Here is a 25,218-nt window from a genome sequence, read left to right as displayed (position 1 = left end):
TTTTCTTGCACTAGTATTGGGATCATTAATACATAAACAAATTCAATAAACTAGCTACAGGAAACCTTCACAATAACCGACCACGGATAGTGTCCATTATTGCCGATTGTCCACTATAACCGAGTGAGGGGGTGGGTATATAGTTTAACCCTAGTCTGAGATGGAACAAGCGTGGTGTCGGGGGCTAAACAAATGGGAATTCCGAGGCCATGGGACTGTCGAGTCTCCGGTCCCATATGCGTTGTGGCAGGGACGGGCCCTGTACTCACACTCTTCATGCTGTTCACTCTCTCCACTCTCGCAACCAGAAGCACGTCATTTTGAGCCAGCTCATCAGGTAACGGGCCGAAGTAGGGGGAGGTGCAACGGGAGCCCTGGTCCGCTAAACCCAAAATCCACTATATAGAGTTCTGTTATTGCACGTGTTCACTGCATGTGTATTGTGTTACAGGCCTGTTATGCTGCTGCAAATAAGAATTTCATTGTTCTATTGTCAGTACATGTGACAATTAGGCAGTCTTAACTGTTGTTAAGTGCAAATCAAGAAACTGCAGTGGCTGGAAATCTGAAATAAAAACAGAAAATACTGGAAACACTTGGGGAAATGGGTTAGTGTTTCAAGATGAAATGCATTGGACCTAAAACATCAATTCCTCTTTCCACACATGCTGCCCGAGTGTTCCCATCATTTTCTGTTTTATCACTCGTGCACTGCGTGGTAGGATACATGTACTTCATGTTAGAAGTGATAGGATTTTATTTAATTTGGTATCACAGAAAACAAAAAAAAGGGTTCAGCTTACATTTCTGACTTTCGTTGACCAAAAGTGAACCAAGTCCTGAAATAGTTAATGTGAACCAGTTTATTTTACAACCACTGTGCAAGGACAAGTTTCACCATTTACATTCCTGTTAGCACAGGTAGGAAATTTCTTAAACCTTTTGGCAACTCCTTCCATATAAATGATTAAATCTTACTGCCAAAAATTACACAATCGTTTGGAAATGGCTTCAGCAGTTCTTCTGCACCATAACAAATGACTGGCATCTGAGATAGCAGCAGTTTACATCCACACAATGTGCATCATTTCAACTTGAAAACTAGAGGAGGTGACAGAAGTTCTTAGATTTAACACGGGTAGATTTTTTTTTTTAGTGTGTCCTCCACATTCTTCATTCTTTTTTCTTCCTAAAGGAGACCATGTCTTTGGTTTCTTGGATTTTCTCGGTTAGCAGTTCCTTTGTTTCCTCCATTTTTTCAGAAAATCGCTCTTTAGTTTCTTCCATTCTGTCTTGTATGTAAACCCTCATCAGAGGCGGAGTGGACAAGTAACCACGGGAGCGGAGATATTTCACTGCAAGCGAAGTTCCTCCCAAGGTCACTGTGTACCTAGCTGGTGTGGCAAGCTGCAAAACAGACAAGTACAAATTTGAGGAATGGTAAGTTGTAACGGTACACAATATCGAAGATGTCGGTGATCGTTTTGTTTATAGTCGCATGTACAGAGGTACACTGAAAAGCTCTTTTGTTGCACGTTATCCAGTTAGCGGAAAGACCATACCCGATTACAATAAAGCCGCTCAGTGTACAGATATATGATAAATGGAATAACAGCACACAACGGCGCAGCTGCTACCTCACAGCGCCAGAGACCCGGGTTTGATTCTGACCTCGGGTGCTGTCTGTGTGTATGGAGTTTGCACGTTCTCCCTGTGACCGTGGGGGTTTCCACCGGGTGCTCCGGTTCCCACATCCCAAAGACGTGCAGGTTTGTAGGTTAACTGGTCATTGTAAATTGCACCTAATGTGTAGCAAGTGGATGAGAAATTTCAATAGCATTGGGTCATCGATGGTCGGCTTGGACTTCGTGGACCAAAGGGTCTATGGCCATATGCAGTCTCTCTAAACTAAACTAAATCATTCCTACACCCCACCCGACCCTACCGCCCTCCCTGAGGATGGCAGCTTTCGTTGCCAAGCAATCTACAACACAGCATCTAATTGTCCCTAGAAGCTTGGAAATCAATTGTCTTCTTAAACAGCTACTGTTTACATCATGAGATTGCTGCCGCAGAGCTGAAGGGATCAGATGTTGACTGTACCTCACAGTACACGTGACGATAAACTAAACTCCAATATTTGGACAGTGCCAATGAGGGAAGCGAGGAAGATCTAGAGGGGAATCTGTATACAGTGATGTCCCCGTGTTTCACCCCCCTCCCCCCCACCTTTTAGCCAGCAGAGGGCAATAATATGCAGGATCCCATATGCACAGCAATGGAAAGGCCAGTCAATACAACTCTCTACTCACCTTGTACAATGCATACGCAGTCAGTGCATTTCCACCCGTGGAATGGTTCAAAATTTGTATTATTCCTTTCGGTGCTCCAACAAATTCTAGGAATGGGACCACATTAACGCCCCTGAAACGAAAGAACATATAAAACAAAATTGGTTTTCCCCCAAACAATGCTTTTATAAATAGGTTTGACGGTTTTGGTTTTGATTTATGGTTCAGTTCAAGAATTATTACTTTTCACTTTAATTATCACCATTTATCACTATATTTAAAAAAAGTGATGATTATCACATCACTTTGCCAAATTTGAGTAACTGAGTAAAAAAAAAATCTGGTTACATTTCTGGATCACAGCACAATGTGTCGGAGGAACTCAGAGCGGGTCAGGCAGCATTCGGAGAGAGAATGGGCAGGTGACTTTTCAGTTCTACAGACAGTTTCCACCAAATATACTAGAGCCTTCTACGATCTTTGGTTTCTACAGCAATGTCAATGTGTTACCTATGCATTCAAAGTCTTGCATTGCTGCCTAATGTTTTTGTACTTCCTGTCTCTAGGCAGATTCCTCCCCATCCTGGATCAGTCCAATCAGGGTTGTGTTCCTTCTTTCACAGGTTATTGCAGCAAATGGATCTCATGCATATAAATCTGATGTCAAAAAGACACAACCAATATTTTTCCAACTGGTGAAAAACAGAGAAAGGGAGGTCTGACGACTTGTGATTCTTCCACATGGATCATTAACTCGACATGGACGCAAGAAAATATATCCAGAACTCGTGTGTTATATCACGAGAAGCAGAATATAATCATAGTGGAGATTTTGCTGCAGGGAAGATTAAAAACAGCCATACTGGGCACCACACACTGGGAAGGATTGAATGACCTTGAAAGGAATGCATCTTAGATTGTCATCAATGATTACACCACAAGGTGATATCACACAAACATTCCCTGGAGCTAAGAAAGTCAGAGTTTACAAAACATTGGAACAGATCTTTCTCTAATCCACAAGCTGTTACTGACTGCCCTTGGGACCAAGCTAGAAGGAAGAGTATGGCTCAGGAGCAGTGTTCTATGGAGAGACCAGCAGGGAGCTGAGGGCAAGGCGCATTGCACAGCCTGGCCGATGGTAAGCGTCTGCCTGTGCTTGTTCCAAGACTGGCTGCAATAAAGAATGCAAATCGGAGACAGGAAAAAAATGTCTGTGGACAGCAGGAATAAATGATAATAAAGGAGAATTATTTGTCCTCGATCAAAAAAATACGGCAGTAAGCTCGTGAAAGACAAAAGGGCTGTAGGAGTTTCCAGACATGTCAAAAGCATTAGAAAAAGGAAAACGTGGGTGCTTTATGCATAGAAACAGGAGAACCTAATGAGAAAAAAAGCAAACTGACTGAATTAAACATGACCTTGCTGTTTGTCTTTACTGTAGATACAAACAGCCTCTGAGATATAATAAAGAACATGTACACTTGAGGAAATGAAAGTATTGCATTTGAGAAGAAATTCTGCCTGAGAAGTTAATATCTAAAGATTGAGAAGATCCGAGATACCAGTAAGTCTATCGCAGGTACTGACCTCCTCACCATCAAATGGTCTAAAAGGCAGTCAATATCATCAAAGATCCACACCACCCTAGCCACGCTCTCATTCCACTTCTATCATCGCGAAGAAGGTACAGGAGCCTGAAAACCGTGATCACCAGGTTCAAGAACAGTTTCTCGGTTCAATAATCTTAGTTTATTGTCACGTGTACCGAGGTACAGTGAAAAGCTTTTGTTGCGTGCTGATCAGTCAGCGGAAAACCTATACATGATTACAATCGAGGCATCTACCGTGTACAAATACATGATAAAGGGAATAACGCTTAGTGCACGATAATGTCCAGTAAAGTCCAATTAAAGATAGTCCGAGGGTCTCCAATGAGGTTGATAGTAGCTCAGGACTGCTCTCAAGTTGTTGATAGGTTGGTTCAGTTGCCCAACAGGGAAATTCTTCCCAGCAACCATCAGGGTCTTGAACACTACACAACATTAACCTCAGCAACAATGATCTTTTACAGACATTATCTTTGGTTATACTATGGACTTAAATTTTGTAGTATTATAGTTAGTCATTTGTATTTTTGATTATTATATATTTATCTGTATTGCACATGGATCTGTTATGCTACAGCAGGTAAACATTTCATTGTTCCCTTGCACAAGTGCACAACCTTTTATCCGAAAGCCTTGGGACCAGACTTTTCGGAATTCGGAATTTGTCGGCCTTCGGAATGGAAATTTTTTAGCGTAGATTTTAATGGCTGGCTCAGTGGCTGGCTCGGCTCATATCCGCAAGGTCGCGAGTTTGCGCCTTGATCCCGGCAGTTCCTCGGTCGCGAGTTTGAGTCTTCAATGTCGTTTTTTCTTGCAGAATAAATGTCTGTATGAAATGCAGTGTGTTGAATGAATTCCTGAATTTGTAAATGTGACCGCAGCATTGAATCACCTCTCGCACTCATGTCACCCTAGCGGGGCTACATGCCCTTAGGCGGCCTAAGGCGACATTTTCACACTCTTATATCCGTGTGCAGCAGAGGCGACGTGCGTGTGGCGCCAAATATGAGCTTTGGTGTGCAGACGACATCCTGGAAAAAATGTCCGGTTTCTTCCAGGTAGGCGATATACCCTCCCGGGCAATATACCCTCCACTTCTCTTTTATGAAGGGGATTTAGTTCCCCTTTCTTCCAGGACCGACCGGAGGTTCCGCTGTCACCTCTGCGGGCCACCCTCGGTGAACGCTCACTCAACTTTGTCTTGGGATTCCTACTCTCCCGCGCAATGTACCCTCACCTTCTCTTTTATGAATGGGGATTTAGTTCCCCTTTCGTCGAGGACTGACCAGAGGTTCCGCTGTCACCTCTGCGGGCCGCCCTCGGTGATAGCAGGGGGCGATCAAACAGCACAATACCCCCTCCCCCTCCAACTCCACAGGAATCTGCTCCCCGATGGGCCGCTACGGCGACAAGTGGCAGTTTTCCCACAGCCCGAGCTGCGCGACCCCAAGAACAAGACGTACCTTGCACACCATCAGCTTCTGGCCATACGGGGAGCGTGTTCCTCTAGAGTTGGAGCGGGGCTGGGCTGGAGTTGCTGATCTGGGATCTCCGTGCTTGCAGTGGGCCTGGGGGTCGGTGTCCCGATGAGGTGGTGCAGCTCGGGCTGTGGGTGAACTACCACTTGTCGCCGTAGCGGCCCATCGGGGAGCGGCTTCTGGTGGTCCTGATGTCTCCGGCCAGTTTGCAGTTTTCCTCTGGAGTTGGAACGGGGCTGGGCTGCCGCTGGCTGTGGGTCTCTGGGACCTCCGTACTTGCAGTGGGCCCGGGGGTCGGTGTCCCGTTGGTCCTGACGTCTCTGGTGACTGGCACTGTATGCTGGCATCGCCGGCGTGAAGACAGTGCAAAGCCCCCGCGCCGGTGCAATGGGCGGGGAGCTGGAGAGGGGAGGGAAGGGGTCACACACATGGCCGGGAAGCAGAGGGGTGTAGGTGGGGTGAAACTGAAGGGAGCGACAATCTGCTGCTCCCTGCCCGCTGAGTTAAAAAGTTCCCACGCAAGACTCACGATACACTGTGTATCGTGAGTCTACCGTGGGAACTTTTTAACTCAGCGGGCAGGCAGCAGCATATTGTCAATTATTAACCCCTCCCGCGCAATATACCCTCACCTTCTCTTTTATGAATGGGGATTTAGTTCCCCTTTCTTCGAGGACCGACCAGAGGTTCCGCTGTCACCTCTGCGGGCTGCCCTCGGTGAACGTTTTCAAGGACCTTTCTTCAAGGACCAAAAAAATGTCCGCTATTCGGAGGTTTTCGTTATTTGGATCTTCGGATAAAAGGTTGTGCACCTGTAGTATGTAACAATGAAACGCTCTTGACCACTGGACCTGATGATTTTAGTCTGTAATTTGAAAGAGGTGGTAATAGAGAAAATGAACACACTGGTTAACAACTTGCAAATTTCTGCTGGTTCAGGAAATGGTTCGGGGCAGAATAGAGTAAAAACAAAAGTGGCCAAACTGTTTAAGGAAGGAGAAAGAGAAAACACAGAATTATCTACTTGGTCTTGTATTGGTCACCTGCAAACGTATAATGAAGAAAGAGATATCAAGACTGGATTGAACAGAATCAATGCTGATTTATTTAAAGCAGGGGCCTCTAAACTTTTCAGCATGAGGGCCACATTATATATTTGGCACATTTTTGTGGGGCGTAGGAAAAAATAAAGAAATGTCACACATATAGGGAGGTTTCACGACAGTCGGGTCACGAACCATGACCCGCACTGTTGCTAGGCTACTCCAAATGGATTACACGCGATGTGCTGCAGGTAGACACTTACTATTGTTTCCAGCGTAGCGGGCCCGTTAAAACCCGCTGAAATTGTCAGTTTTTGTGCTGTAAATAATTATGGTAATCGGGATAAGCGTGTGAGACATTTAGCATACTTCAGAATTCCAAAAGTGAGGAGAAATGACAGTAGATAAAAACGAGAGCTGAAGGAACAACAACTGCCAGAGTGCTTGGCGAACATTGGCCGTTTGCTCACTGCATTTCATCAACAGTAAGGCATTATTTGTGTTTTTTCTTGATTCCTTTGGCATCATTTAAAATCATTTAAAAATAAATTGGATAGTTATATGGATGGGAAGGGAATGGAGGGTTATGGTCTGAGCGCAGGTATATGGGACTAGGGGAGATTATGTGTTTGGCACGGACTAGAAGGGTCGAGATGGCCTGTTTCCGTGCTGTAATTGTTATATGGTTATATGGTTATATCTAAAAAGTTTCATAAGTGATAAATCTGGCTGTAAATTTTTTAAATCGCCCATGGTTCTCGTGGGTTTTTACATACAAAATGAAAACGCATCCGAAGAAAAATTTACAGCCAGATTTATCACTTCTGAGACTTTTTAGATACCAAAGGAATCAAGAAAAAACACAAATAATGCCTTGCTTGATGAAATGCAGTGAGCAAACGTGATAATTCCCAATATTTTCAATATTTACCAAGCACTTTAGCTGCTGTAGTCCCTTCAGTTCTCGCTTCTCTATACCTTCATTTTGCTTCACTTTTGGAATTCTGAAGTTGGGTACATATCTCTCACACTTACCCCGACTCCCACAATTTTTTTCAGTGCAAAAATTCAACATTTTGGCGGTTTTTAACAGGTAGGAAAGTACGCGTTTCTAGCATTAATAACATACACCAGAAGTGACGGATGTCTTCCAGTTGGATTTAGCGGCTCCGTGCTTCGAGCCCTATGACCCAGTGACCTTTCGTGCATCCTCCCTATACACACAGTGACATACACACACACACACACACACACACACACTGAAACACACAGTGACATACACAGACACATACACATAGAAACGCACACGTGGACTCCCACATACCGAAACACACACAGACACATAGACCCGCACACCGACACACAAACACAGACTCACACACTCAGGCTCTCTTACACTCTATCTCTCTCTCCCTCTCACACATGCACTGTGATCATCCCTCACGCATATTAACAAAGACCCACACACGCATAATGCTCACACACACACTGGCGATAGAAAGAGAGAGAGGGGGGATAGGGGAAGAAGAGGGAGGGAGGGAGGGGGAAAGAGAGAGTGAAAGAGATGAGAGAGAGAGAGTGAAAGAGAGAGGGGTGGATTCCCCTGGCCGCACCGGCACGTGTCGGCGGTGATCAGGGCAAAGGGTCCAGGTCAGCTCAGGATCTTGTACGTCACGGGGGGAGACTACTACACACCGACCCTGCCGCCAACTAGCTCCCCCGCTACCACCCCGCACAATTTGCTTTGCAACACAGGAGCAGTGGCAGAGTCGCTGTCTCACAGCGCCAGAGACCCGGGTTCCATCCTGACTACGGGTGCTGTCTGTACGGAGTTTGTACCTGCGTGGGTTTTCTCCGGGTGCTCCGGTTTCCTCCCACACTCCACATTTACAGGTTAATTGAATTTGTCCCGAGTATGTGTAGGATAGTGCTAGTACGCACGGGCATCGCTTTGATGGGCCAAAGGGGCTGTTTCCGCACTGTATCTCTAAAGCTGCGCTACCACAGAACCCGCTAAATAGCCCGCCGCATGGAACGTGTTAAGAGCTTGCTGTGGGCCCCTGATTTAAAGGAAAAGCTATTTGAAGATTAATTTGGTACATTTGAGAAGGAAACAAGTGTATATGAGGTTGGTGAACAAGGTTAGAGCACATAGCGTCGAGGGTAATATACTAGTGTGTCTTGTACATAGATTAACAGATAGAAGACAAAGTGGGGGTGAACAGACCCTTCGCAGGTTAGCAGGCTGTGACAAACGAGCAAACAGAGGGATTTGATCTTGGGCCCCGATTATTCATAATCTTCAATGATTTCAGAAGATCCAAAAGAAAATTAAGGACAATTATGAACTGCTCGGTAAAGAAAGGAAATATTTGTTGCAGAAGAAATGCAATGGATTCATCAGACTGGCCCCAGAAAGGCTGATATTTCATATGAAGAGTTTAGGTAGACTTGTCTGAAGATGAGTCCCAACCCAAAATGTCATATATCCATGTTTTCCAGAGATGTTGCCTGACCCGCTGAGTTACTCCAGCACTGTGTTTTTTTTTTAGGTAGATTAGGCCTCTGTTCTCCAGAATTTAGAATTAGAGATGAACCCCACTGAAACATACAAGATACTGAGAGGGCTGGTTAGGATGGATATTCTCACAGAGGAGATTGAAAGATCTAAAACTAGGATTAAAGTATTTTCATTCACAATTTCAAATACCTTGTTACTGATAATGGTCACTGATTACATTCAAACTGAGATCAATAGATTTCTGGATATTAAAGCTATCCAAGATATGGATAACATGAAGGTATTTGAGGGGAGAGCCATTACTTTGGATGGAGCAGGTGAAATGGCCGACTCTGGCTCCTAGTTCAACCTTAAGAGGGTAAAATCAACAGCTATCACAGTGTTAAAATCTTCACCTTCCACCAATATTGAGTAGCATACTTGGTGGAGCAACACACAAATTTATATTTGCTTTTGTGGTCTATTTATTGTATCTGTCAATGCGGTATTCTGTTTACTCAATGAGCTTCGGCCGAATAAGGAATTTCATTACACCCTGGTGTATGTAACAGGAAAGTAATCAGAATATGAACTGGGTGGGAGGGTGTAAGGTGTAAACTACACAAACCTAACCCCATTCTGGACCATGGGAGAGCCTTTATTAATAGCGGTAAACATGGAGATGTAACACAAACCAGAGTGGCTTTAACACTGAGTGGGGCCTCATCTCCAGGCTCACATGCTGGTAAACCTGCCACAGATCCAGAGCTTGTGAACCTCTTCAGAATCACAAACATTACGTCCATCTGTCAGAAGCAGACAATCTCACTGAGCTACTCTACTGTTTATATATTAAGCAAGACAAAGTGGGACCCGTTGGGTCCTTATCACACGGGAGGCCTGGTCCCCCAACGCAACCCGTTCCCCCAATGCAATATTCCACCACTCACCCATAGCCCCCACGGGAGGCCTATTCCACCACTCACCTGTTCCCAACACAATATTCCAACATTCACCCATAGGCCCCAACTGTGCTGGGGCAGCTCATTTCCCTTTATTCACCCTCCATCATTTTAAACTTTAAAAAAAAATGCTGCCAGGGAAAAAATTTGGATTTCACTTGCTGCCAGGATTCAGTGTCCTGTGATTGCAAAATTGTTGCGGGCAGGACCAGCAAGGATTTGTATTTTTGACACTGAGAAGGTAAGTGAAAAGTAATTTTTTTAAAAGTTTGACATTGAAACATAGAAAATAAGTGCAGGAGGAGGCCATTCATTGTGATCATGGCTGATTGTCCCCTATCAATAACCGTGCCTGCCTTCACCCCAGATCCCTTGACTCCACTAGCCCCTAGAGATCTATCTAACTCTCTTAAATCCATCCAGTGACTTGGCCTCCACTGCTCTCTGTGGCAGGGAATTCCATAAATTCACAACTCTCACCTCAGTCTTAAATGACCTCCCCTTTATTCTAAGACTGTGGCCCCTGGTTCTGGACTCGCCCAACATTGGGAACATTTTTCCTGCATTTAGCTTGTCCAGTCCTTTTATCAATGTATATGTTTCTATAAGACCCCCCCCCCCCCCCCCCCCCCACTTATCCTTCTAAACTCCAGTGAATACAAGCCTAGTCTTTTCAATCTTTCCTCATATGACAGTCCTGCCATCCCAGGGTTCAACAGGGCTCTCGCTTAAGTTTTTTTCCCTGTTGCCAGCCGGGCAACCCTGGCAGCTTTTAAGGTTGCCAAATGACAGTTTAGGTGGTCATTTAAGACGGCTTGCATGACACGTGCGATAATGTGCTTGGACGAAGCGCGTAGTTACCAGTCGGAATTATACTCAATGACGCATTCACATATTATTTCTGCTTCAAATAAAGTCACAAACTTTGGGGAGAGAGGGGGATAGAGAGAGAGAGAGAGAGAAAGGTCAGCGCTCCTCGGACAACATCGCCCGCTGGGAATTTGGGAATTGGGAATCCCTCCACACCGCCTCCCTCCTCCGCCAGCCAACGGTGCCGAGCGGTGCAGCTCAAAGATCCTATAGCTATAGTATCTTTGGTGCATCTGCTTCAGAAGTGTCGGAGCGAATGATGGGTCCCGCGCAGCAGCAGCAGCTCCATCACCAACTCCTCCCTGATAGCGGCCACTGCTTGCAAACCCGCTAGCGGCTCCATCTCCTCCTTTCCCCGCACCCTGCCCGTCCTGATAGCGGCTCCATCTCCCTCTCCCCCCGCACCCTGCCCGTCCTGATAGCGGCTCCATCTCCTCCTCCCCCCGCCCGTCCTGATAGCGGCTCCATCTCCTCATCCCCCCACCCGCCCTGATAGCGGCCGCTGCTTGCAAATCCACTACCCGGGAGTTTTTTTTTTTAAAGCTCCCACACGCCGAGATTTACCCCAGCCTCCCTCCTCCCGGCCTCAGCGTGTGGGGGGGGGGGTTTTTGAAAACGCCGGATAGTAGATTTGCAAGCAGCGGCCACTGCTGCCGCTGTTCGGGGCCGTCATTCGCTCCGACCCTTCCTCGCCCCGCGCCCAGTATCTTGCCCACGCAATACAGCCGTCACCGTCGACACAAAACGTTGCGTTCCTTTTCTCCAGAGATGCTGCCTGACCCGCGGAGTTACTCCAGTTTTTTGTGTCTATCTTCGGTACAAACCAGTATCTGGTTGCCAAGCCGGGCAAAATCACTCGATGCTTAGTTGCCCGGCGGCGCTTTGAGTGGTCAATGGCACCCAGGCTACCATTAATTTCGAGCCATGATCAATCTCGTGAACCTACGCTGCACTGCCTCAATCACAATGATATCCTTCCTCAAATTAGGAGACCAATACTGTACACAATACTCTAGATGTGGTCTCACCAGAGCTCTATACAACTGCAGAAGAACCTCGTTACTCCTATACTGAAATCCTCTTGTTATGAAGGCCAACATTCCATTAGCTTTCTTCACTGCCTGCTGTACCTGTAAGCCAACTTTCAGTGACCGGTGTACAAGGACACCCAGGTCTCGCTGCACCTCCCCTTACCTAACCTAACCCCATTGAGATAATAATCTGCCCCCTTGTTTTTGCCACCAAAGTGGATAACCTCTCATTTATCTATATTATACTGCATCTGCCACGCATCTGCTCACTCACTCAACCTGTCCAGGTCACCCTGCAACCTCCTAACATCCTCTTCACAGTTCACATTGCCACCCAGCTTTGTGTCCTCTGCAAACTTGCTAGTGTTGCTCCTAATTCCCATGTGAATAACGTAAAATTCACCATTAATCTGAACGAAACTTAACACACCATACCACAGGATAATGGTAAGGTGATCCAAATATTGTAGCGTTATCGTGTACAGTTTTGGTGTAATTCAGGGCAAGAATCGCATGCACACCCACAAACAAGATGAGAGTTTTAGTAATGTAATAATATATATGCTGCCTGGATTAGCAGAGTCATTAGCTACAAAGAGAGATTGGAGAAACTTGGATTATTTTCTCTGGAGTGTCGGATGTTGAGGGGAAACCTGATTGAAGTATATAAAGTTATAGGAGGTGCAGAGAGTGTTGAGAGTCAGAATATCCTCCCCCTCCCCCCTCAGAGTGGAAACACCTAAAACTAGAGGGCGTTGCTTTAGGGTCAGAGGGGCAAAGTTTAAAGGAGATTTGCAGGGTTTTTTTATTTTTAAACACAGTATCTGTGGGTTGCCTGGAACATACTGCTAGATGTAGTGGTGATGGAGGCAGATACGATATGGATCACGTGCAGGCAGATCTTGGCATCACAGACATTGTGGGCCGAAGGGGCTGTTCCTGTGCTGTTTGCATAATGAATACCATTTTAAACTCTGCAGAAAATTGATTATCAGAATTAAAACATTATCCTCCCAGCCACAGAGAAAAGCAGATCATAGATTTAATGCTTAATGTTAATGATACATAATGATACATAATTCACAATAACTATTCTGGACTTGCTTGGCCTTTAATTGATTGCCTAATTAAACTCCTGATTAAATCTGATAGATGTTCAGTAGAAATCATGTTGTATTAACTTTAAGATGGAATCAATTTCTGGATTTCAGACCCCAGTAAATGTTGTAATCCAACAGTCCGTCTAATTGTTATGCAGTCATTCCATTCCCAGTTACATAAAAGTTTTATTGATGATTGATTTAGGTCAGTCACAATGAATGAATGGGACCAGGTAACCTCAGCAAACAGATTTGCCAGCTGGGAAGTCTAATCAATTCCTTTAGACTGTAAGAGTCAGTACAGCACAGGCCAAGACTTAACTGGAAGAGAGAGACTGCACTTCACCCCTTCTTGGGAAGCCTAACCTTTCGCCCAATTAGATTTTCAGAAACTGTCAGTGGTGAAGTGAGGAGACTCTGTATTCAATTGCTTAAAGGGTGACATGGTGGTGCAGCAGTAGAGTTGCTGCCTTACAGCGCCAGAGACCTGGGTTTGATCCTGACTATGGGTCTGACTGTAGAGTTTGCACTTTCTCCCTGTGACCACGCAGGTTTTCTCCGGGTGCTCCGGTTTCCTCCCACGTTCAAAAGATGTGTACATCTGTAGGTTTATAGGCTTCTGCAAATTGTCCCTGGGATAGAACTGGTGCACAGGTGATCATTGGTCAGCGTGCACTCGGTAGGCTGAAGGGCCTGTTCCCATGCTGTATCTCTAAACTAAACTAAACTGCAGAGGCTTTATAAGATTTTAATTAAAACTGGCAACAATCTCATCTTTAATCACTGATAGTGGAACTCATGCAAGCACTTGCAGCATGAGACTAAATGCAACTGTCACAGTTGAGGATTCATTGACCTAGATATGCAACTCTTTCATGTGTGTTTGAGCTGGAGCGTGCTGAGAAATGAGAATTACTCCAAATCATCGCACATTGAATTGCCAGCCCAAGAGCAGATGAGGAATATCTTAGCTGAAAGAGTTACATAAACAACGTCCTCTTCATTCATAATGTCGGTATGAAGTTTACACGTTCACTCTGTGACCGCATGGGTTTCCTCCGGTTTCCTCCCACCGTCCAAAGACACCTGGGTTTGTAGGTTAGTTGGCCTCTCAAGATTCAAGATTCAATTTATTTGTCATTTGGACCCCTTGAGGTCCAAACGAAATGCCGTTTCTGCAGCCATACATTACAAACAAATAGACCCAAGACACAACATAATCTACATAAACATCCATCACATCGCTGTGATGGAAGGCCAAAAAAAACGTATCTCTCCACTGCACTCCCCCCCCTCCCGATGTCAGAGTCAAAGTCAAAGTCAAAGCCCCCGGCTGGCGATGGCGATTGTCCCGCGGCCATTAAAGCCACGCCAGGTGGTGCAAGGCCGCACACCGGGTCTTGATGTTAGAGCCCCCGGCGTGCGCTCGCAGAGTCCCGCGGCAATTGCAAGCCGCGCGGGGCGGTGATGTCAGGCCCCGCTCCAGGAGCTCTTCGACCCCGCAACTCGGGCGGGAGAAGTCGCCGTTGCGAGAGCCCTGAAAAGCGGTCTCCCTCCAGGGACCCGCGGGCTCCCGGTGCCGCCGTCCACCAAACCCGCAGCTGCAGCCTCCGAATCTCCAGAGGTCGGGCCGCAGCAGCAGCAGCGCTCCACCACCGCTCCACCCGCTCTGGACTCGGCCAGCTCCGCGACGGTGAGGTGAGTAGTCGGCACCAGAATCCCCGGTCTTCTCCTGTTAGAGGCCGCTCCTCGTTGCAGCCCCAACGACAACGGAGACCCGACAAAGAAAAGGTCGGGTCTCCCGTGCAGGGAGAGACTTAAAAGTTACCCCCTCCTCCCACCCCACCCCCACCCCTCCACACACACACCCCAACAAAAAAATAACAAAAACTACATAGAAACATAGACAAAAAATAATAAAAACGCAGACGGGCTGCAGAGGCCGTTGCTGACGAGAGTCGCACCGCCTACCGGATTATTGTAAATTGCTCAGAGTGTGTAGAGAGTCGGGTAACAATGAACTAGTGCAAATGGGCGATCTATGGTCAGGCTGGACTCTGTGGGCCCCAGGGTCTGTTTCCATGCTGTATCTTCTTATCAATCAATATCTAGCCATTCCAGAGTTGTTAAGAAAGATATACTATTGCTCTGCTGAGGTATCTTTGCTGCTGCAACAGTTGGTAAAGTTGCTCTGGATCAAATCTAACTTCTCAGGCAATAACCAGGTGGTCATCAATCTGACCTGAGTTACTCCAGCACTTTGTATCCTAGCAGGTGGTTTTCTTATCTTTCAAATAGTGGGTTGTAATTAGCTTAGAGATCTCAGCATCCTTTCTTAGATAACGTGTTCATGGTGTCCACACATCTTGAATGGTTGTGGTTTAGTAATCAATCATTAGAGCAGAGAACAGGCTCCAGTGGTATGCATGGTACCACAGTAGAAAGAAGACCAGGTGAGACCTGGCCCCATTGTATCATTCAACAAACAGTAGATAAAATGTCACAGAAATGGGGGCTGCACAAACAAAAAGTGAATACCACCAGTTCTCAAGAACATTTACCAACAAATAAATCGATCACATAAACTGCAGCTTCAACAGAAAGGCAAAGCAATTCGATGAGAGGCAATTTAATCTAAAATTTGGAATGCACAGCTTATGTGGGTGGTAGAGGCAGAGACTCTCACGTCTAGATGGGTACATGTATTGCCAGGACACAGAAGTGACGGTAAATGGGATTGGTATAGACGGGTCAACGATCAGCATAGACAGGGTGGGCTGATCAACTCAGACTAAAATGGTACACATTTAAAGGTGGTGCAGGAAAAGGGATGAAGGCTTCACAATAATTTGAAGGCAGTAGAATAAAGAGTCACAGATTATAAGGGCGATGGAGTTATGCTAACCCTTATATAATGACTGACGCTTCAGCGGTCAGTTTTGGCATCCTACACTAATATGATCGAGGAGTACAAATCAGTTATCCAAATGGCACCAAGGATTAAAAATTATTTAATGTAACCTGCCTAAAGAATCAGTGCAGTTTCCTGACAACAGCGAAAGTTAAGATGAGATTTGAAGGGAGGTCTTCCTTCTGATAAAAGAAACCAAGTGAAATTATTTCCACTGGTTTAAGAGCGGTAGCTACAGGAACAGCTACATGGCAAAAGGACATAAACTGAGCGGGGAATAAAGAAAAGGAACATTAAATGTGTTGGTAGACACAAAATGCTGGAGTAACTCAGCGGGACAGGCAGCATTTCTGGAGAGAAGGAATGGATGACGTTTCGGGTGGAGACTCCTCTTCAGACTGATGTCATGGGAGTGGGCGGGACAGAGATAGAATGCAGTCAGAGACAGTAAGACTACTGGGAGAACTGGGAAGGGGGAAGGGGATGAAGAGAGAAATCCAGGGCTATTTAAAGTTATTTAAGTTAATGTTCATACCGCTGGGGTGTAAGCTACCCATGCAAAATATTCATGTTCATACCTCTGTTCCTCCAATTTGTGCTGGGCCTCACTGTGACAATGGAGGCGGCCCAGGACAGAAAGGTCAGATTGGGAATGGGAGGGGGAAGGGGAGTTAAAGTGCTGAGCAACCGGGAGATCAAGTAGGTTAAGGCGGACTGAGCAGAGGTGTTCAGCAAAACGACCGCCGAGCCTGCGCTTGGTCTCGCCGATGAACAGGGGTTGACACCTGGAACAGCGGATGCAATAGATGAGGTTGGAGGAGGTGCAAGTGAACCTCCGCCTCAACTGGAAAGACTGTCGGAGTCCTTGGATGTAGTCAGGGGGGGGGGGGGGGGGGGGGGGGGGGGGGGGGGGGGGGGGGGGGAAAGGGACAGTTGTTGCATCTCCTGCGGTTGCTGGGGAAAGTACCTGGGGAGGGGGTGGTTAGGGTGGTAAGGGATGAGTTGACCGGGGTGTTGCGGAGGGAACGGTCTCAGCGTAAAGCAGAAAGCGGTGGAGATGGGAAGATGTGGCCAGTAGTGGGATACCGTTGGGAGGTGGAAAAATGTTGGAGGGTTATATGCTGTATGCGATGGGCTGATGGGGTGGAAGGGGAGGACAAGGGAGACTCTGTCCTTGTAACGAATGGGAGGAGGGGGGAACAAGAGCGGAGCTGTGGGATATCGAGGAGACCTTAGTGAGAGCCTCATCTATAATGGAAGAGGGGAACCCCAGTTTCCTAAAGAATGAAGACATCTCCGATGACCTGGTATAGAAAACCTCATCCTGGGTGCAGATGCGACGTAGATGGAGGAATTGGGAGTAGGGGATAGAGTCTTTACAAGAAGCAGGGTGGGAAGAAGTGTAGTTTAGATAGCTATGGAAGTTAGTAGATTTGTAAATGTGTTCAGGGCTGCTAGGATACAGGGGAGTGGGAAGACTTTGCTTTGGTGAGGGTGCAAAGGAGGTTTAGCAGAATGCTGCCTGGATAGTGGGTTTCTGCTACAGGAAGAGGCTGGATAGACTTGGAACATAAGGGGTTAAGGGGAGATGATAGAAGTATATAAAATTATGTCCAATACTAGAGGGCACAACTATTAAGTGAGGGGGGAATGTTTATTGGAGATGTATAGGCAAGTTTTGTTTTACACGGAGTAATGGGGGACTGCGGTGGTGCTGGGGCAGATTTGATTGTGGCATTTAAGGGGTTTTTAGATAGGCACAAGTGCAGGGAATAGAGGGATATGGATTATGAGCAGGAAGGTGAGACCAACTCGGCATCATGTTCAGCACAAACATTGTGGGCTGAAGGGCCCGTTCATGTACTGTTTGATGTTCTATGAATAGGCTACTCTTTGAATGAGACTGCATGGGTATGAAGGACAGATAGGCATCCTTGCCATATTCTTCTACAACTTAAAAATAGTTTACCCAGTGTGCTCAGGTTTCCATGTGTGGATATGCTGAATGCTTGACCATCAACTGATCACGTTTTGTCACCTCAACATTATAGCGCCAGGTCCTCAATAAAACCTTTCACCTGGCAGAGACGAGGTTCAATGTTTGTGTTTAGAAATGTGGCGTTATACAAGCCTTGCCATATTACTGCACTGACGCCAAATTTGGAACACTCAGGCCTCACTAAAGCATGTTCACCACAGTAAATTTGGGCCGGAAACATTTTAACTCAATATCCCAACAACATTATCATGAAATCACAAGAAAACTCTAAATCATACAAATTTGTAAGTTCATATTTGTGAATAATGCTCCAGTAAGGAGTTTTAAGTTTACAATCTGTTTTATTAGCGTAACAATTGAACATGCAACATACTTACTTTGATGCTGCATAATAAAATGTACCAAACCATATGCTGGATGTCAACAAATGCACTGGGATCACGACTTTCCCGTACTGTTTGAATGTCTTTTGGAAACGCTGGAAGAGACCGATGGAATGGTCTTGGAGAGGATCCTTTTCTACATCTACCACCTCTGGGTTTACTTTTGTCTCGGAAAAGTATTTTTTTTGGACCGTGTCAGTCAAGGGGTCTTGATCTAGGTCACTCCTCGGTAAAAACTTGGGGTCTTCCGGCTTGGCGTCGTCTGACTTGGCTTTGGCAGTGTCCTTGTCGTCCGTGGTTGATGATTCCACTTGGGATTCTGGCCTCCTCTGTTCTAACGCAGAAACTGAGCAGGACGTGTGTATGAGTTGTCCCGGGTGAGGGAGAAGAAACGGCGTCTTCCCACATGTGCCTGGAAATATGCGAGCGGCACAGTGTCGGACATTACAGACTTGCTTCGTGTGCCAAAGAACATTTTGGAGGAAGTAGCTCTGCATTTTTAAGTTTCCAGTCTGATAACCGCTAGTCTAATAATGGAAGAACTGGGGGGGGGGGGGGGGGGGGGGGGGGGAAAGGAAAAAAAAAAAAAATCAGGTGTTACAAAACATGTTCAGTCAGATTACTAACGATTTTTCCAGTCACTGTACACTTGATGACTCCTCCACTTTTCAGTAAAAACATGCTTGAGGGTATAATTCATTTTCAACATAGCAAACCAATACCTTTCTGCCTCTACTTGCAGGAGATCGTGAACAGTCACATGGATCTTTCACTACTACCAATATAATGAAGTTATAAATTATTAATAATGCATGTAAAGAAAATACCCTCTAATTTTATACTTACTTTCTGTCAATGCAACCTTTAAGCCGAGGCAAGTGTTTAAAAAATGTACCAAAAATGTACCAATGAAATTCTCACTTGCAGCAGCACAACAGGGCTGTAAACACAGTACTCTCAACACAATAAACCAAAAAAAGTTCAATAAATGTCAAAAAGGACATCCAAATTTAACATCCAAATATACTGCCAATGAGTTATCCTGAAGTGCGATCATTGTTTCATGGGAGATTGTGTCAGCCAATTTATGCTTCACTTGGTCTCAAGTAGCAACAATCAGTTCTTCCATTATTTTTAGATGATATTTCATCTGTGAGATTGAACTTCGAAGAATATTTTCTCAACAATGCAGACATCCCTTTCAAATGGATCCACTTGTCATGGTTAGCAAGATTGATAATATGTAGGACTTGAGAGACATTTACAAGAAATATGTTCTACTTTAGCAAACTAGTACTTTTTAATCAAAGTTGCCATGGATTTATTTTATACACTGAACTTTTTTCTGTGGTTTCTTCTGAGATTACAGAGTAATAATTTGACATATCTGTTGTGTAGCTGCAAGTATTTCATTGTTCCATTTCGGGATACATGACAATAAAACACACTTGACTCTTCTCTCCCTAATGCTATTTGTATCCATTTCAGCCTCACTCTGCTGTGCTGTCCTTATCTACACTTAGTTTCTTCTCTCAGATCTCCCTTCCCCCTCACCATTTCCCACCTTGCTTTTGACAATTCTTTGTAAGTTTGGATGGATATATGGATAGGAATGGTTTATAGGGAAAGGAGCAAAATACAAGTAAATGTGACTGCCTCAGGTTGGCAACTTGGTTGGCATAGATGAGCTGGGTAGGCCTGTCTCTATGTTGCATTAATCTGACTAATTTTGTCTCAGTATCCCGTATCTGCCTTCTCTGCCATAGTTGAGGCCAGTTCATTAGCTATATTTAAGAGGGAGTTAGATGTGGCCCTTGTGGCTAAGGGGATCAGGAGGTATGGAGAGGTACAGGATACTGAGATGGTTGATCAGCCATGATCATATTGAATGGCGGTGCAGGCTCGAAGTGCCGAATGGCTTACTCCTGCACCTATTTTCTATGTTTCTATATACAGCACTTTGACTTTGGTATTCACCTCAAAAACAGGCCATTTGGCCAAACTTGCCCATCATGACCAGTCTACAGTAGTTCCACCAGCCCGTGCTTGGCCCTCTGATCCGTATATCTGATCTAATGCCTTTTAAATGTTGTTATATTAAATCAGTAAAATAATCACTATACTATTTAAGGGAGATATGAGAGGTAATCTAGAGAATCTAGAAGCACGCATTATCAGGAAATTCATACAACCAGCAATTTAAGGATACAGTGGTAGGACACTGAATATTTTCAGCTGATCAGACAATACAAGCATGACAAGACAGTACAAGTACAAGACAGTAAAACATCAGACAAGTTCAACAAACATGAATTAATTTTTTGAAGAATGGATGTTTTGTAGATATTATTGATATGCATTCCAGAAAGGATGTGCAAATTCATGTAAACCACAGTTAAAAAGCACAGATTGAGGCACATTACTGAGTTGCTAAAGAACTTGATTAGTAACAGGAGAGTGAGATTAGGAATAATGGCCAGGTAGTCAAACTACAGGACTCGAGGTGTCCTCCAAGGATCTATGTTTAGACATTAAGTGTTCTCCTTAATAACAGCCAACTTAGACAATGTGTTATCAAGTCATATCCTCTGGTTTGGCAAATCCAATTGTTAAGCAGCAATTATTGTAATTTAATTGGAAGAATTAGGTTATAAACAAATATTAATAAAGTGAAATTGCTGCTGGCAGTTTAAACTAACCTACAGTCAAAGCTGCAATTTAACAACTGAGGTATTTTTATTTGCAGATATATATGTGAGCCTGACCACATGAGTTGAGCCAAACAGTTGATGTGTATCGTGTTCAGTTCAAGCTGGGTAGTCCTTGTTCAAAAGATTTGGCTAAGGTCAGGTCTGCCTGAGCTCATTCAGACCAGGACAATGTGCTTCATATTATTGCATGTGTCATCTGCTCTAGATCAAAAGCAATTGATATGGAGCACAGCAAGGCCTTCTTTCTATTTTCCCTGCAAATGTCTCTGGGTCAGGTCATATTTGGAAAAGGTCAGGGTTCAGGTTTGGATTGGTCACAAGCCAATTTCAGATTGAATTTTAATTTTACATCCAGACAACTTGTGCCTCCAGTCTCGATTGCCAGAGAGAGAACACTTAAGTTATTCAATCTTTTTTTCTTAAACTTCCTATCATCTCACTTAATTTAATGCTTCTTTTGTCCTCTATTTCTCTACCCACTTTGGTTTTAATGCAAACCCATTTCCTTCTATCACTGGTTTATTTCTAAATTCTGAAATTCATCAGAAGACAGGTTTCCAGTGTACACCAACATCCTAGTTATCATTTATCTTTGTCTTAATTCAATTTCCAGCAAATTGCAGTATTTATTTGTTTGAAGAGCAGCAGAATGCCTAGACAGCTAGCAATTGGGGAAAACAGAAGATTTATGCCAACTTTCTGAAGAGCTGTCTTTCAAATGAGCAAGATAAAGAACAAAGCAGATATTTCCTTTACCAAACAAGTACAAAATCTATGCTGAAACTGAGGTACCACTGTCCGGTGTCACCTTTCAAATGAAATGTCAAGCTGAGACACTGTCTGCTTTTTCAACTGGATATACAAGATCTATTCCATTGTTTTGAAGAACACAAGTGTTCCTGTTCCTCAAAATAGTGCAATAGATATCTTTTTGGGTATTGTGAGATTATGAAAGATGTATGGTAAATGCATATCTCACTTTCATTTGCCCGTTTCTATTGGAAGGTTAAGGTCATCCAAAAGTGTGTTGTGTTCAAGCTCAGTTACCTTACCACTGTATTTTTATAACAAAGGGTATATCGTCAATAGTGCTGAGCATTTGTCTCATATTTGGTTTTCAATCTGACGGATTTGATGCCCATCCATCAAACTTAGACAGATTACGTTTCTTGGGATTGTAAGAGGGCCAAACTGACAAAAAAAAAGTTACTTTAAGGCAGTCTCAGATCAGCTAGATTATCAATCACAGGATTATCAATCCTTGAACTGGATAATTAAAGATGCTTTATCACATCTCTAATAGCCACATCTCTAATTATCCATGCTGAGTCATTTTTAAAGCACAATGAAGCATTATCTGCATGGCATAATAAGCCCCACCCTACCAAGAATTGGCAAGGTTGCCAGATATGTGTTAAAGAAAAATACTTCCATTTTTGCCAGGGCAGGCCGCAGTCTGCTGAACTGGATCTTGAATTCTCCAACTTCAGATAACTTGCTCTGTTGTGTTGGTTTCAGTACTAGCCATTCATGCTTTCCTTTCCTCTCTTCCTTCCCCACCCCTTTATTTTGGACTTTTGGGCAGACCCAATAGACCAGTCCTGTACTATCAGCCAAACTTCACATTAGCAGTATATTATATACACAATAAAAGTTACCTGTCAAATATTTTTCCTTATTACAAAACAGTGCTGGAGGAACTCTAAATTGTTAGATCTCATAGCACTTGGTGCATTGCTAAAGATTCCAGTTTCTTGCGTGTACACATTACCTTTCCCACCTTCTCTGACATTTAAGCAAAATATAGATCAGTAGTCAAAAGAAGAGTCCCGACCCAAAACATAATGTATACAAATGTTGCCAGACACACAGAGTCCTCAAGCACTTTGTGTTTTGCTCAGCATCTGCTGTTTCTTGTGTCTCCATTCACAGATAGTTACGCTACCTTACTTTCTATTTTTTTTTAGGTTTGATTGATTGAGGGGCTTCGAGGTGGAAGCTCAGTCTGCTTTGCCTTCCGCAGATACACACAAGAAGTTGGAGTAAGAGGCAGCATCCCTGGAGAAAAGGAATAGGTGACGTTTCGGGTCCTTCAGACAGAGGCAGGAGAGAGGGAAACGAGAACCTTCCACAGAATTTGCCCGGCCTGCTGAGCTTCTCCTAGCATTCTCTGTTATGATCTCAGATCTTCCTCGCAGTAAGACACGAGGGACCCACATGGGCTGGAGTAACCTGGGCACGTTTCATGTCCACAGTCACTCTGACCCCGCCCACTTATATCCCATTCAATTCACACTTGTTTGTAACTTGAGAGAGTGAATGAAGGCCGGCCAGGGGTTATTGTGCTGCGGCTCCTCGCCGGCCCCGCTCCCCTTTAAAAGCCCTTCACAGCCCGAGGCCTTCCCTCCTCGGGCCCGCCCCCCAGACGCTGCTACCGGCACTAGGGACCCGGCCCGCACACAGGCAGGTCTGCGCTCCTCTTCCCCCACCGCCATCAGCCGCTCATTAAACCCAGCTCACCTTCCCACCAAACGTTTCGTTTTATTTTTGTGATTTCCCGCAACCGCCTGCTCGTCCGCTCCTCGCCCAGATGGCGACCGCTGGCAGCCACGCATGCGCCGACATGAGGCCGCGGGGCACTCTGGGTGCTGTAGTCTCATCGCGAGGCCCGGACCAACGATCAAAGATGGTCCACTCCTGCTAAACGCAACGGGCTGACGTGCAGTGCAGGGCGCTGCGGAGCGGAACGTGGGCCATTCCTTCGTCCATTTCAGTAACCCGACCCGAATTTGTATATCCCTCTCGCAGTGTATTCAGCGTTGCGAGGGAACAGTTTGCGTGTGTGATATAGGGTTAGATTCATAATTCTGTTCAATCATAATTCTGTTATATTTTGTTAACAAATTATGATTACATTTTGTTACATTCTGTTACATTTTGTTAACAAATTATGATTCTGTTAATTGTCTTTTTTTTAATGTTTTTTTTTAAAGCTTTTCTTTAATTTTTGTATTACTCTTACACTCTGTAATTCATCTACACAATGTAGTTCACAACTGCGGTATTTATAAAATAATAGCAATATGAAGATTCCAGTTGCTCTGTTCTTGGAATCTTGGAATGTTCCTTAATGTTTCTTTGTGTCTATGGAATTGTTTTTCAACAATAAAATGAGTCTGGTCTTCCAAATAGCCAGAGAGTGGAATGAGATCTGTCTGTAATGGTGGGGTTATCTAAATTAAGTATTTAACAAAATAAAATTTGTTTTGAGCTAGATTAAAAAACGATGTATAACTTAAGGATGGTTTTATTCAGCGACCATACAACTGATTAGATTGTGTAGGAAAGAACACACGTACACACATATACGAATGTGATATCTTATATTACTAAAAGTCTGATCTTGACCGCTTTTGGCTCACTGTGCTGCGATTTCCGAGAGAACACCGCCACCTACAGCCGTCATTTTTGACCACCAGAGCCCCCCTCCGCCTTCCAGGACCTTTTTCCCATCGATGAAAAATCAGAGAGATATTAATGTTTTAAAAAAATTAGCCATTCTCTCTGCTGCCCCTGCTGGAGGGAGGGGGAGGGACTATAAAACCAAGAAGTGGTGTGCCTCACTCGGTCTCTGCAAGATGGAGGAAGCCAGAGGGTCACGTCTCTCTGAGCTCTGAATAACACTGAATACATGTCTATTCAACTGTGAGTGCCGTTAATGTGGTTTGAAAATGAATATATGGTTGTTTTTAAGTAAAAATGCACTTCAAATGGTTGTTTGGGTTGAAGTAAAAAATGCACTGCAAATGGTTGTTTGGGTTGAAGTAAAAATGCACTGCAAATGGTTGTTTGGGTTGAAGTAAAAATGCACTGCAAATGGTGGAAGTAATTGGTGGAGAGGTGGAATTGGTAGAGTGGTGGAATATTGCGTCGAGGGACCAGCCCTCCCATGTGAACATGGGACCCAACAGGTCCCACTTAGTCTAGTAGATGTATATAACCATATAACACACACAAATATATTTCTCCAGATTTTTAGATATAATGATAAACTTTATTTCGGACACAAGGCCCAGACAAGGGACAACATTACATAAAAATACATTGTAAACCTCCCCGCAACTTTACCCTGGCGCCCCAGCCGTGCTGATCTGGGCCAGACTTCCCACACTTGTGGAAGGAACATTGGCATCTTTTTGCTTTTTATTGTGAAGCGGAGAGGCAGAAAGAAAATGAGGAGAAGATTTTTACCAAAGATGTTTCATTTTTACCAAAGATGTTTCATTTTTACGAGGATGTTTCCCTAACCGGATTCTGTCTCTGCACTAG

The 25,218-nt window shown here is 44.6% G+C and overlaps 1 protein-coding gene across 2 annotated transcripts; it reads right to left on the bottom strand.

Annotated features, from left to right (window-relative positions):
- Positions 1-848: 848 nt before the first annotated feature.
- fam210aa (family with sequence similarity 210 member Aa) lies at positions 849-23,561 on the bottom strand. Of its 2 annotated transcripts, none has more exons than XM_055634348.1 (4): positions 23,410-23,561; positions 18,173-18,720; positions 2,313-2,424; positions 849-1,407 (listed from the first exon to the last, which is right to left on the bottom strand). In XM_055634348.1, exons 2-4 carry the CDS (start codon positions 18,673-18,675, stop codon positions 1,174-1,176), a joined length of 849 nt encoding a protein of 282 aa, XP_055490323.1. In that variant the 5' UTR covers positions 18,676-18,720; positions 23,410-23,561; the 3' UTR covers positions 849-1,173. The 2 variants fall into 2 exon arrangements, with proteins under 2 accessions (XP_055490323.1, XP_055490324.1); XM_055634349.1 differs by having other exon boundaries at positions 18,173-18,705; positions 23,410-23,556.
- Positions 23,562-25,218: the final 1,657 nt, after the last annotated feature.

Source organism: Leucoraja erinacea, chromosome 4, assembly GCF_028641065.1.
Source record: "Leucoraja erinacea ecotype New England chromosome 4, Leri_hhj_1, whole genome shotgun sequence".
Taxonomy (NCBI): domain Eukaryota; kingdom Metazoa; phylum Chordata; class Chondrichthyes; order Rajiformes; family Rajidae; genus Leucoraja; species Leucoraja erinaceus.
The sequence above is the reverse complement of the archived record's forward strand: the minus strand, read 5'-3'. Positions and strand labels throughout refer to the sequence as shown.